We start from the raw sequence: 14,384 nt of genomic DNA, 5'->3' as shown, positions 1-14,384 counted from the left end.
GTCTACAGTCATTAGTGACCACTTATCATCGTCAGGTGGTCCATTTGCAATTGTAAATAATTATTAATATTATCTCAGTCGGTTGTCCGAAATCGACAAGTAAACAGCCAAATATATATAAAAGAAAGTCTAATTTGCACTGCTGATTCTGCCGATACTTCTCGGTAGAATCTGCACTCCGAACCGGTGGTAGCTTTACTTGAAATCGTTTGTTAAATGACGATTCGAAAGTGCTCGTAAAGGCCTACTTGAATAAAGTATATTTTGATTTTTGAACGAATGAGGGATTTAGCCCGGTGTTAAACATTCGGTCGAAATTGTAAAAGTAATCTTTCTCGCTCGAATTTAGAAAGCAGTGTTACACTTCGCGTGCCACGGAAAGCGTCGTAAAGCTGTTGTTTTTGAGCTTATAATGCCGGATTGCTATCCCATTGTAATACTACACACAGCATATCTATACTAATATAAATGCGAAAGTAAATCTGTCCATCTGTTGCTCTTTCATAAACTGCTGAACCGAATTCGTTAAATTTGATATGAAACAAGCTTGAAGTCCAAGGACATGTCTAATTAACGACAACCAGAGCCTAAATAGCGAGTGAAGCCGCAGGCGACATCTATAGCCTAATCCAATGGAAGTAGGAAAAAAGATAAAAAAATTTTAGATTTACGTATTTCATGCGATTTGCTAATAACTCAGCTATATTGTGCACTACTAAGAGTTTATGAATAATGTACCTTTATTTATAATATAACACTATTGCACTTAACTACTTATATCCACTTTAATTTTACTTGCAAAATTCCGATAACAGTTACGTCGATGTTAAAAACGCCATTTTTTCGGAAATCCATAGTGAATATCATAGATTAGTCAAGCTCTCGACCAATGATATCGCGTCAATTTGACGTCAAATGTTGTTTATTTGGCTTTTTACCTGTTCTGATTATAGTATAAAATATTTTCTGCGAGGACTTATAAATCAGGCAGCGTGTAAGAAACCCGATGGGAAAGACTACTTTGACTTATGTTTACAATTTAGAATAACTAAATGACGATTCAAATGGTTCAATGTATGACGTCACCGGAACGTTAAAAAAACGTTATGTATCTATTCTGGGAGATCGTTAGGTTTTTTTACTGTTTACATAATATACTAGTCCATAATAGAGTTTTTATTGCTTTTTAATTATTGAACTGTTTTTTTTTACCATATTTTAATCTATTGAGTAATTCAGATCTAGTCCGTCTATATGAAAATGATGGAACAATTTAAAAAATAATGTAATTGAAATTATAGAGAATAAAATATTTTGACTGACTGAACCAACTTGTCTGTGGTATAATCCTTGTTAGTATTTTTTTTTTGACGTGCCGATATTTTTTTTAAGACCGCATCACGATCTATTAAAGAATGAAACTTATCTTATTTGATGTTATTAATAATGTAATATATGATAGTCGTACAACGCCGTGACAGTATATCAAATGTATTTTGAAATTGTTAATACTAAGGTCACGAAATTTTTTTACCGTGGGTATCTTAAATTTACGTGACAATTGTAGAAGTGTTTCGACATTAAACCGTGCGGTTTTTATTGGCAGTGCGAGCTAATCCGAATCGAGGAAGCCGTACTTGTGTGTATTAGCATTTTGTCTCCTTAATGTTAAACTTTATACTTGTGAGTACTTGTGAGTGATTGGATACGGTAATGACTCTAAGGGTCAGGACCTAACCTGTGACTTTCACAATCTTTCACAATGCAACCGGCTCGAATACCAGCTCACTAACACAATAATGGTGTATTTGCTACAAAATCTTTTAACTAATTATGCGAGAATAAAAACATAGGTCTCTCTTTCCTTTGTGTAAAAATAAAAAGGGATAGCAATTATTTCATTCCGCACAAATTGTCTTAGTAATTGTCCGTAAATTAATATTTAATTAGTTTGCAATTCAACGGGGAAGTTACTCGACAGTAGGCTTTATGCAAGCCTTTTTGGGTATATGCCCTGGTGGCATATACCCAAAAAGGGTACCATTCCATATTCTACCATTTTTTTAGCATTAGCAGCCTGTGAATTTCCCACTGGTGGGCTAAAGGCCTTCTCTACCTTGAGGAGAAGGTTTGGAGCATATTCCACCACGCTGCTCCAATGCGGGTTGGTGGAATACACATGTGGCAGAATTTCGTTGAAATTAGACTCATGCAAGTTTCCTCACGATGTTTTCCTTCACCGCCGAGCACGAGATGAATTATAAACACAAATTAAGCACATGTAAATTCAGTGGTGCCTGCCTGGGTTTGAACCCGAAATCATCGGCTAAGATGCACGCGTTCTAACCACTGGGCCATCTCGGCATATTCTACCGTTAATCAGGAATAGTTACTTAGTATTGTTGTGTTCAGGTTTGTAAATAAAGGTGGCGCATTGGCGATCCAAGGAATGATTAAAATAATAATTATTAATAACGCCTATGCCTATGAGCGACGGTAGCGACTACTTACCATCAGGTGGCCAATTTGCCTATAAGTTACCGAAAAATAATTTAAGCAGTATGTTACGGTTTAAAATATAGATAGATTACAGTCTAACGGTACGGTGACATATACATACAAATAAAAGTCCTCAATATGTATGAAATGTTCTTAAATATATGACTTATTAATATACATAGTTTCTAGATGCGTAGCCAAGGACAGAAGCCGGAAAACAATGCAATTAAACTGGCGCAAGCTAAATCGACTTCTTGTTTTCTATCGGCGTCGTGTTACGTGTAATCGATCGATTCTTGTCTGTATATCCTATCATATATACTAGCATTATTTATATGCAGATGTTTTGATAGTTTTAAAACGGCATTTTCCTTGTTTATTGATTACTTTGAGGGGGGGAGGGGGTCTGTGTGTGAGAGTGTTGAACAGTGTCTTTCTTGACGACTGTATTATTTACATGTTTATGTAATACTTATTATCACTTGCGTAAACAGTTTCCCCTACTAGTACGTCCTTCCTTAAGATTCAACTGGCTTCATACGAAATATCATCAAAATCGGTTCTATGTTTTATACAGTGTAACAAACAGACAGACAGATACTTACTAAAGATTAGCGATTATGTTAAAATTTAGATATGAACTAGCAAGAGTTTCTCTTTAATACTTTCGGTTTGACCAAAAGTTCTGCTTGTAACGAATCTGACTTTATGTCCTGTGGCTAGTCGTATCAGATACTAAGCTCGTTAAGGCAAGTGTGTAAGTAATATAATAGTTTACATTCTGTTCGAATAGCGTAACAAATAAAAGTCATTTCATAAAATGCCAATCAATATACACCTAGGTCACGATCTAATACCTATATCGACCTTATCATGGACTTCCTTTCTTCAATATAAATTAAAACTACTGAAGCTTCTCTCTCAATAAGAGAATCCGACAAGAAACGTCTCAAACGCTAGGATATTTTATTAATAATTGGAAGAGTAAATTAGACAGGAAGGAACCCCCCTCTATTGACATTGACCTTGTAAGTAATATCAATGATTTCGGGTTTACCGAGGCGAGCACCACTGAATTTTCATGTGCCTAATTTTTGTTTATAATTCATTTCGTGTTCGGCGGCTTAGGAAAACATCGTGAGAAAACCTGCATGTGTCTAATTTCAACAAAATTCTGCCCCACGTGTATTCCACCAACTCGCATTGATCCAGCGTGACGGAATATGCTCCAAACCTTTGAGAGAGGAGAGGAGGCCTTAGCCAAGCAGTGGGAAATTTACAGGCTGTTAATGTTATACCTTCAATGCGATGCCAACCATGGGAACTAATATACTATGCACCTCGTGTCCATAATTATATATAATTGTTATAAATTTGTTTTTTTTTTTCATTGCATATATGTATATCTAAATGAAAATTAATGAGGTAACTTACTTCGGTTTATTGGCTAGCTTATTACAATAGTTATTGAGTTTTTAGCATTCCGCAGTTTGAAAGATGGCAGAGTAAAAGTACGTACAGCCGTTGATCAAGCGCCTAAACTACTGGGATTAAAGCGTATTTCTGTTTGCGCAAATGCACACATAATCTCTTGGAAATTATCGCCGTGGTCGAAATCAGTCAGAAGGACCTCATCATCATCATCAGATTGAGCCGTCAAGAATTATTGTATTTTTTTTTTCGATTTATATTTTAATCGCTCAACTCAACTGACCGTGACGGAAGGCCCGTATAGTATTGCGAACGGGTCCCGATGTTTGTTATGAGTCACGTGACCGCTGCGAGAGACGGTCGGTACACGTGACGCGTCCACGTTTTAGCTTCATAAAGATGAAGAGACAACGGGCTCGCAAATAGGAGCAGTTATTTGGAATTCACGTGTTTAGACTTATAAATAGTAACATTTGAGGGGGGTTAACTAACGGTACTTAATTTTGGTTGAGTTCACCGTACAATTTAGCATGATGCCATTTGTGACCAATTTCGGTAATGAGGTTAGAACCTCGCCGTATTAAACCGTTTGGTCAGTAGCTTATTGCCGAATTATCGAAAAGCGAGATCGACATGGTTCTATCTGAGTAACGTTCTCGCTGTAACGATGTAGGCTTTTACGCTTAATGCTCTCTTTACCGTTCCTTGACCTACTTTAACTAAAAATGATGTGCGACAAATTTTATGTTTACTCACTCTAGGGTTGCCAAAAGTTATACTATCAAAGTAGGACAAATAGTTAGTATTAGTTAATGACCTGGATCTTATAAGCTACATGACATACTTGGATATCTGAATATTATCACAGATTTTTGATTACGTATCCATAATTGGACAATGTTGATTTAACTGAAACTTTGAAGGTTTCCAACCGCGTCGAGGGAATTTTGAAGTAGAAGTACTAACTGAATTATGAAAATTATTTAATGGCGGTCGTTCCACTTGTCACATTTCCTTCCCTAATATCCACTGGTTGCGTGCTTTGACCACTCAACATGCGTTTTTGCGTGGGCAAATGATTTAAATATAAATTACATACAACAATCCACATAAAACCGACCGTAGTAAAGCCATAGAATCAAGAATCTTTCTTATTAAGAAAAATAATTAAGAAAAAGTAATAATTAAGAATTTATAAAATATCGATGTTGGCAACCCTAACTTAGACCAAGGTCTGTTGCGAATTTGTAAATCGAATTTGTTTTTTTTTTCTTTATTCTTGGTTCTGTATCACAATTATTGGTAATGGTAAATGGATAATTATTGGTATCTGTTTCACAATTATTTGTAATAAAAGTTAAAACTGTAGATTTAGAAAGAGAATATATTTGAAATTTAATCTTCAGTTCACGAGTTACAATATCGTAAATGAGTCGAATGAGAAATTCAATATGTTTACGAATCAAAAATAAAAATTTACTTGAAGATAAATTTGAATAAAAACAAATGTTATTTATGAAAGTAGGAATGCTCTACTTAGGGAATACTTTTGAGTCGTCGTGTTAGAGAATTGAATTGAATGTAAGGGCGGTCCCCCGGCGGCAGCGTATTCGTCTGCAATATAACAATCTAAGATTTTGAATTCGCCCGCAGTCGAGTCGGTTGGTTTTACAAATATTCTCTATTAAATGGAATTCAAAGAATACGTACTTTACTCTTTTTATCTTCTATATGTTCTTGTATTGATGAGTCTTATCAATTGATGGATTTTCTAAACGTTGGTAATATTTTCTTCTGAGGTTTGTCATGAATATTTCTCTCGTAATGTTCCTATATAAATAAATAATAAATAATAAATATTGGACAACATCACATACATTACTCTGATCCCAATGTAAGTAGCTAAAGCACTTGTGTTATGGAAATCAGAAGTAACGACGGTACCACAAACACCCAGACCCAAGACAACATAGAAAACTAATGAACTTTTTCTACATCGACTCGGCCGGGAATCGAACCCGGGACCTCGGAGTGGCGTACCCATGAAAACCGGTGTACACACTACTCGACCACGGAGGTCGTCTATATATACTCACTGTGAGAGTAATTCATTCCTTTTGCACACACTTGAGCTCTATACCTCCTTTCCAGGTTACTTGTCTTTGTGATAAGTAGCCTTAGCGCAAATCGGGTCATAGCATAATAAGGAGAACATAATAATAATTATAAAAATATTTTTATTTATGTCATGACTAACTTTAAAAGTTCCTGATTGATTGAAATCTATTTATAATAATGCGTAATTGGCTATTGTTAGCTAAGTAGTATACTTATAGTAACACTTGTTAATTTCCTAATCAATATACTTCGACATTGTTCTTTTGAACTTTGTTTTATTTTTCATTAAATTCCGCCCGTAAATTCGTCCACGTGTCTGGTGGTTGGTATCGCTGACAACTTGTATGCAGAATTTCCTGATCACCGGGTTAATTAGTTAAAGCGTAACAAAAAATATATAAACTATATGAAATATACCAACGGTAGTACCTGATTGTAATCTGTCTGTCTGTCTAATATAGGTGTGTATGTTAAGGAAATACAAATAATACTTAATAATAATAGTGTCTAGACCGTAGTGTCGAAAAGGGGGCCTGGACTCACAATTGGGTGGTATCTTTGATTCAAACATTTTATTATAATGTGTTTTGTACGAGTAGTCATTAACCTTCTTTGTTGTTCATGCATCATAACAATTATCATCATCACATTCGGGTTTGGCCGTGAAAATGTAACAGACATAAAGATAGATAGAGTTACTTTCGAATTTATAATATTAGTACATATTTAAATATACTTTATGTCTAAGTATTTACAAATTGTACCTAATTAGTCATTTTATGGTTGGTAGGTGAAGAAGGAAAAAATGTAAACAAAAATACGTTACGTTTTACGTAAAGAATATATTTGACATTGGCGATTTCACGTCGAGGTCGCGTTTCCTAACATTTCAGCGCGGCATGGTAACAAGCACACGCACACATAGGCATTCGTAAGTACATAAAATACACATATAATACAATAACATGGAATTCACGCTGGTCACGTGATTGGTCTAAATATGATGCGTGTGAAACTGCGACGCGCGAATACTCATATATTAATATTATCTGCTGAAAGTTTATCTGAAACGTGCTGCGTCTTCTGATATGCTTTTTTATGTATATCAGTTTAATAGATTTTTCTCATGAGGCATTACAAGAAACCCCTTTATGAATGTTTAAAAAAAAAAACTACTAATCCAATGTATATAAAATGTATGTATACGAAAAGATGCAGCGCGTTTAAAAGAATGTTTAAATCTATAATAAATGGCAGACACCCATACCTGACGTATTTGCTTTTTTTTTATGATATCGGTAGGTGGACGAGCAAATGGGCCACCTGATGGTAAGTGGTCACCACCGCCCATAGACAAAGGCGTTGTAAGAAATCTTAAATATTCCTTACCTCACCATTGCGCCACCAACCTTGGGAACTAAGATGTTACATCCCTTGTGCCTGTAGTTACACTAACTCACTCACCCTTCAAACCGAAACACAGCAATACTGAGTACTGCTGTTTGGCGGTAGAATATCTGATGAGTGGGTGGTACCTACCCAGACGGGCTTGCACAAAGCCCTACCACCAAGTAGAAAGCCCTACCATTAAGTGTGCTTGCTACATGCTTGTAACATATACTTATATATGTAACTCATACATGTAACATATACCTATGTTGCATTACGTAGCAACAGGATATTTTCAGTTCTTTTGATAGTTTGATAGTCCCCTTATTTTTTTTCAACTCCAACTAAAATTAATTGCGCTATACCTGAAAAATATTTGCGAAACCATTACTAGTGCGGGTTATTAATATTCATACAGAAGGCAAATTGTTTTAAAAAATAAATAAACTTTTTAACTGTATTTGCTCAATACTCGCGATTGATGGGATTGGAGACATTATAATACAGTTCCCTCCCCCTAAAATTTCAAATTTCAATTAGAAAGGTTTCAAGGTTGTTCCAACAGAAACATCGTAATGATGTATTCACATTATTTTATGCATTATCTCGACTATAAACATTATTTTATCTATTCCGAGTAACCTTCCCTTGAAAATTTGAAACTGCTATCTATTAAGCCGAAATTGACGCTAAACTACCAGATACAGCCTTGAAATTTGCTGTAAAATATGAAGTAAAAGTGTTTTTTTTTTCTTTAGCCAGTATTAGCGATGACATCGAAATTCCTTTGACCTGAGTCCAAGGAGTGGATTTGAGTTGGTTGAATGTGATTATGTATTTTTAATAATTATTTTTGAGCTTTGTCCTAACGGTGCTAGAGATATTTAGAATTCTATAAGATAATATTCTGCGGTTCAAATGTGAGCTTGTAACAAATATTGATGTAGTTTTACTTTTTTTAATTTATTTTATTTTAAGATGGTAAACTATAATGGTTGACAGTTTGTTTTAAGTAACTTCCTTCGTCTTCACTGTCAGAAGGATAATCTTTTGTCATCGTCAATACCTAAGCTGCTATAACCAGCTAAGGTGGTCATCCTAATACACTTTTCAATCCTGAACATTGAAATAACCGATGAATTCTGAAAACATGTATATAGAGTACTTTTAGAGTAATATTTAACAATAGTCATACTTATGGTGTAAACTCATATATAAGTTTTTGTTTTTTTGTATATATATATAACTATGATAAAATATGAAGCGTTAGTCTGATTTAATGAATAATTAATTTTCCTACTATAAATATTATACAAGCATCTGAAAGTGTATACAGAGAAATGTTTATTCGAAAGAAAATACTTACTTATAATGTTTTCTCATAATTTTTATGTGGTAAATTGTAACTGTAAAACGGCGATACAATAAGAAGATAATTTACCATTAGTACGTAGAGTATATATCGCTTATTCATGGCGAGTGCTAAAAATATATACGGCACGTTTACAGGCTACGGTAGGAAAGCGAAGCGTTAGCGATGCGATATTTATAATAGAAAGGTACCGGTTTCATACAATCTGTTAATAATATAAATGCTTAATGAGTAACTATGTTTGTATGTCTGTCTGTTGATCTTTCACAGAATTTAATGAAATTTTGGTAAGAAGCAAGCTTGAACTTCAAGTAATTGCATAGGTTACTTTTTTGCCTGACGATGTCCCTAGAACGCGAGTAAAACCGCAGTCGACAACCAGTATTCATGCTCCTTAAGATTGCAACACGAAGTCACATAGTTTATAAAATATCCTGTCAATAAGTATTTGTTACTAAAAGTATTTGAAACGGGATATTTACCATTAGTTTTATATTTTTATTTGGTGGAGGTCTCGTGAACAAGACATTCGTAGATAATGTCGAAATATCGAGCTAATAAAAAGAACCATGTTAACTTAAAATGTTATATAAAATCTTATATGTCCTGTCAAATTAATTATAACAAAATAAAAATTGTAATCAGTTATTTAGTTCCCGTGATGACCGTGTCTGACAAACTTTGCGATATATATAAATGCAAGATTACATTTAGAAAACATCTTCCAACGTATAATACTGTAATGTGTATTTATCACTATATTTTATCACCTAATACTCCGCTTAGCCGATTGAGCTTATTTTTACACTCAGTTTTTTGTAAAGTCACAATTATAAATAAACCTAGGTAATATAACGTTTTTAAAATAATGTGTTTTTTTATGTTTTAAGTTTTTTTTGGCAAGGTAAGGCTTTTAATGAGCCTACTTGAATATTTAACACTTTGATTTAGACTAATATGTTATAATATAAAATAATTATGATATTTACATTAGCTGCATTAATACAGATATTTAATGTTTGAATATATAGTTGAGAAATATGAGTGTCACGTCTGACCGCTACCTAATCGTATTTGTAGTATCTGCAATGCTAGCTTGTTACTATGCAAAAAAGATGCCAAATTTTTACTATTCGTTTGACCCACTTGATAATTCGTACCATATTCGCACATTCCTCCCTTACATTAAAGAGCATTATTGCTTGGCAAATCACGAAATACGAAATGATATGATTATAAACGTTACCGTTTCGAAAATAGAGTTGAAAATAAAGTGTATTGTTTTTTTTTTCACGCAAGTCCAACCTTCCGCTACAGCGGCCGCGACCTCGTGCCTATCACACGTTCAAGGTTCGATTCCTGACTGTAATCATAAAGGAATATAAATCTTATTGTCTTGATTCTAAGATTGTATTTTCTTTTATTAAGTTTTATCAAATGTCGGTGTTGATTGATGAATAATGTATAATACAATTATTATATGTACAACTGTGCACACAGTATGTACATAAGTTATTATAATAAGTGAGGTAAAATGTTTCACAAAAGTTTTCGGCTTCGATAGAATTTCAAATTTTTCTATTGAGTAAAAATAAATTCTTAATAAATTATTGTTGCTTTCTTAAGAAAAGTGTTAAAAAGTTAATTTATACTTGTAACATCGTTTGTTATGAACTCGATTCACAACAAAAATCACAGTTTGAATGCTAAATTTGGAACATAGGTTTAATTTATAAATATATTTTTTGGATTTTTTTACTTTAAGGGTGTAATGAGAAATGAATCTTGATACTTTACCCATACGAAGTCGGAATGGAAGTTAGGTATAATTAAGTATATTGCAAACATTTTATCAACTATGAAAATCTAAATATAATAATAATTATGTCCTCCTGACCTAGTTTTGGTCGTGGCGAGCAATCTCAACGCCTAGTCAACTGCGCAGGAGGTATTATAGTGTACCGTGTGTGTCCAAACACACACTCTTCACTCTCTTCACACACACAATTTTGTCTCGCTCTAACATTCGACGGGAGAAAGATCGGACACAGGAACAACGGCTTATCTGCTTCAAGCGATGAGAGTTTTTAACTCGCAACTTCCTAAACTCCGAGCGTCATAAAAACGACATTTGTTTTTGAACACTATACATCCAGTTATAGTCTCCACTTAACCTTACAATTAGACCAACGTGCCACGTAAAATCGATTCAGTCAGCCTGACGAATCAGTCATAAAATACATAGTATTAAAGGTACACGCTCATGGACTCGTGATTTTTGTATTAGTAATATTAAAGCCGTGATTGTTTCATAGGTATTGAGAATATATTAAATTAAAGGTCGACCGGTATGGGGGATTTGTTCTTCATCGGTTTTAAATTTTCTTTTTTACTAATGAATAATTTGAAAGAGACAGGAATATGTCTGGTTGATGAACACAGAACCCTAGATATATCTCTCTCACTCCTATAATGTTAATCACAAATAGCTCTCACTAAACCACTCATATTAACTTTGACATTAAAAACCTTTTTTCTCAAATCCTTACTTATTATGACGATTATTTAGAACGCGACCAATGATTGCATGTCAATTCAAGGTCAAACTTGTTTGTTTATCCTAACTCCTCTTGCCATTTGATTGGATCATACGTAAATGTTACGTCGATCGTGATTGATTCTGTTGAACAAAATGTATTGAACCACTTTCCACGTAAAAGTTTTTCAAGTGAAATTACGACATAAATCAAAGTCGACTTCGAGTAAAATTTTAGTGAAACAATATTTGATGCAAAAAAAATATTTTGTCACGCGTACATATTCATGGAACGACTACTTTAAAGGTACAATCGGTTGCTGAGGTTATTTTTCATGCTAAAACTAAAATGTATACAAGCCTCTTTTTAAAGAATCAACGAGGCCAGTAATACTCTAAAACAAATTATAAACGTCAGTTTATATTTTGCGTGAATAAATGTACAGAGACACACAAATTAATGAAGGAAATTATAAGTTTTTAATTCCAATGTAATGATAATAGTCTTCAAGGTTTATGCTACACGGAAACCGTAAATACGTTGAGATGACAGGCGCTCGGCGATCATCGGGTATTTTCGGATAAGGAAGTCTCTTACTTTATTTACATATGGATATATCATACGCCTAATTAGTTTTTATAAATAGAACCAAATACTGAAGAGACATAAGAAATGAAATATAAGCAAATCCCGTCTGGGTAGGTAACATCCACTCATCAGATATTCTTCTACTCAGTATTGTTGTTTGTTTGAACGGTGAGTGAGCCAGTGTAACTACAGGCACAAGGGACATAACATCTTAGTTCCCAAGGTTGCTCCGCCTATCTATATCATAAAAGAAAATATTTTAATTACATTAATCCTTCTTCAAACAACATATATTTAGAATAGTAAGAAAAGAGAGACCAAATACATAAATATTGTGCAAAATAATATTTGGACATAAATATATTTAATAAAGAAATCATTGACTTTCGATAAGCTATGATGTTCTAATCTAGTGTTACAAATGCGTCACTTTTTGTCGTCTTTCACATCTCAACGTAACCGATTATAGGACCGAAAGGACATAACTAACGACTGCTTAACCCCCCCCCCCCCCCTCACCTCTCACACGCAGGTTATTAACTGGTTATGTTACAATCTATTATACAATACATTTGTCTTAATAATGTTTTTATCTTGTCCGCAGGCGGTTGACTGGTGGTCGGTTGGCGTCCTCACCTACGAACTTCTGACTGGCGCGTCACCGTTCACCGTCGAGGGAGAGAAGAATACCCAGCAGGAGATAACCAAGCGTATAGTTAGATGCAGCTACCCCGTACCGAACGACGTCAGTCCGGAAGTGCAGGATTTTATTAAGAAGTAAGTTCTGCAACTTTGTACACTATGCTAATGAATTCGATGGTCACGGTCACTTCATAACAACTTAGTTCTTCAAAAAGAATATTTGAATATTTTAATGTATATTTTATTTATAAAGTTAAATTTATATATATATATATATATCTTTTAAAAATACTTGAAATAGAAATCAAGAAAAAAATTGGAATATATTAATTAATTTGCCCGCAATCCGCAAAAAAAATGCAGGCATTTTAGTTTAGTATTATTATATTATAAGCATTTAAGTTTTTAGTTTTACCAAAAATGATATAAATATGTAACAATTATTTCAGACTTCTAGTAAAAGATCCTCGGCGTCGTCTCGGCGGCGGAGAGGGTGACGCGGAGGAGTTGAAAAGACACTCATTTTTCCAGGTTAGATTTATGTTCCGAGGTCAGTTATTTTGACGACTCGTGCATAATTACCACATTTCCGATAATGACGCACGTAATTATACATATATGTATTATATACGTTTTACGTATTTGTAATGCGATACATAATATACAAGAAATGAGAATGACAATCTCACATTACTCAAAATTCGCACACCAGACAGAAAAAATTGTAATATAGAAAATACTATTAACGGCTAAATGATTTTCAGTATATTCTTAAAATATCGCTTGAACTTTAGGCAAAGAATTAAGTCAATTAGAATTCGTTTAGCTTACGTTTTTTATTAAAAAAAAAGTCATGTTCGTTAATACTTCATATGTGAAATTTCAGAACTTAGACTGGGAAGCGGTAGCCCGTCGCGAAATATCAGCGCCCTTCGTGCCTCAGCTATCACATGCCGCCGATACTTGCAACTTCGCCGACGAGTTCACTCGAATGCCACCCACTGACTCACCTGCTCAAGCGCCCAAACATCATGACAAGCTCTTCCTAGGTAAGGGTCTAAAATATATTTATCAATAAAAATGAAAACACAATATCATGCAATGAATGTATTATAACTCACTAAAACATATTTTTTAGGTGTCACTAGTTTGTTGATTTTAATCTTAGGAGTATCAGTACCTATTGTATTGTACACAAAATTTAAACTAAATTTATTTGGTCTGATTAATCGCTGATTTTTGTACATTATAATTTTTAAATATGATTCATTTATTTCCTTCTAAATTAATATAGATTATATATCGCTGACATTGTAAAATACATATCCGTAAAATGTTCAGACTTCGAATCGAATAGCAGAATGTTATGTTTTCAATAACGAAAACAGGCTTTTCTGCTGGAAATAAAAGATATCCCACAATTGGAATATGTATAGTTGAAGACTTTTCAAATTAGTTTAATTCATACAAATCAAACCATTAAATATTCTCTTCATTTTTGTTAAAACAAATCATCAAACTCTACCGCTGATATTTGAGGTTAATATACTTGGGATTATATCTAAACACACACACACACACGCACGATTAAACTATCTTTAAATTTATAAATTAAACATACTTTGAAATTACTGTATAAAATATTTCCTAACTTCCAGGTTATTCGTACGTAGCTCCAAGTATACTCTTTTCCGAGAATGTAATATCCGATCAGATATGGATGCAAGCTACCGGACAGAAACACGACAAACTAAAAGGATGGGTAGCGAAGGTTGGTATCGTTAAGTACCACCAATTGATTGTGTATT

At 33.9% G+C, this 14,384-nt stretch overlaps 1 protein-coding gene across 2 annotated transcripts in view; it reads left to right on the top strand.

The window, feature by feature from the left end:
• LOC125073863 (ribosomal protein S6 kinase alpha-5-like) overlaps positions 1 to 14,384 on the top strand; it is a 107,966-nt gene that overhangs the window by 86,869 nt on the left and 6,713 nt on the right. For both annotated transcript variants that reach the window (XM_047684944.1, XM_047684945.1), the window contains exons 7-10: positions 12,539 to 12,711; positions 13,026 to 13,107; positions 13,463 to 13,625; positions 14,235 to 14,347. In XM_047684944.1, the coding sequence (XP_047540900.1) occupies positions 12,539 to 12,711; positions 13,026 to 13,107; positions 13,463 to 13,625; positions 14,235 to 14,347 (531 nt within the window). The remainder of the gene's footprint in view (positions 1 to 12,538; positions 12,712 to 13,025; positions 13,108 to 13,462; positions 13,626 to 14,234; positions 14,348 to 14,384) is intronic.

The sequence above is a fragment of the Vanessa atalanta genome, chromosome 26 (genome assembly GCF_905147765.1).
Source record: "Vanessa atalanta chromosome 26, ilVanAtal1.2, whole genome shotgun sequence".
In the NCBI taxonomy this organism is placed as follows: domain Eukaryota; kingdom Metazoa; phylum Arthropoda; class Insecta; order Lepidoptera; family Nymphalidae; genus Vanessa; species Vanessa atalanta.
This window is presented reverse-complemented; position numbering and strand designations above follow the sequence as displayed.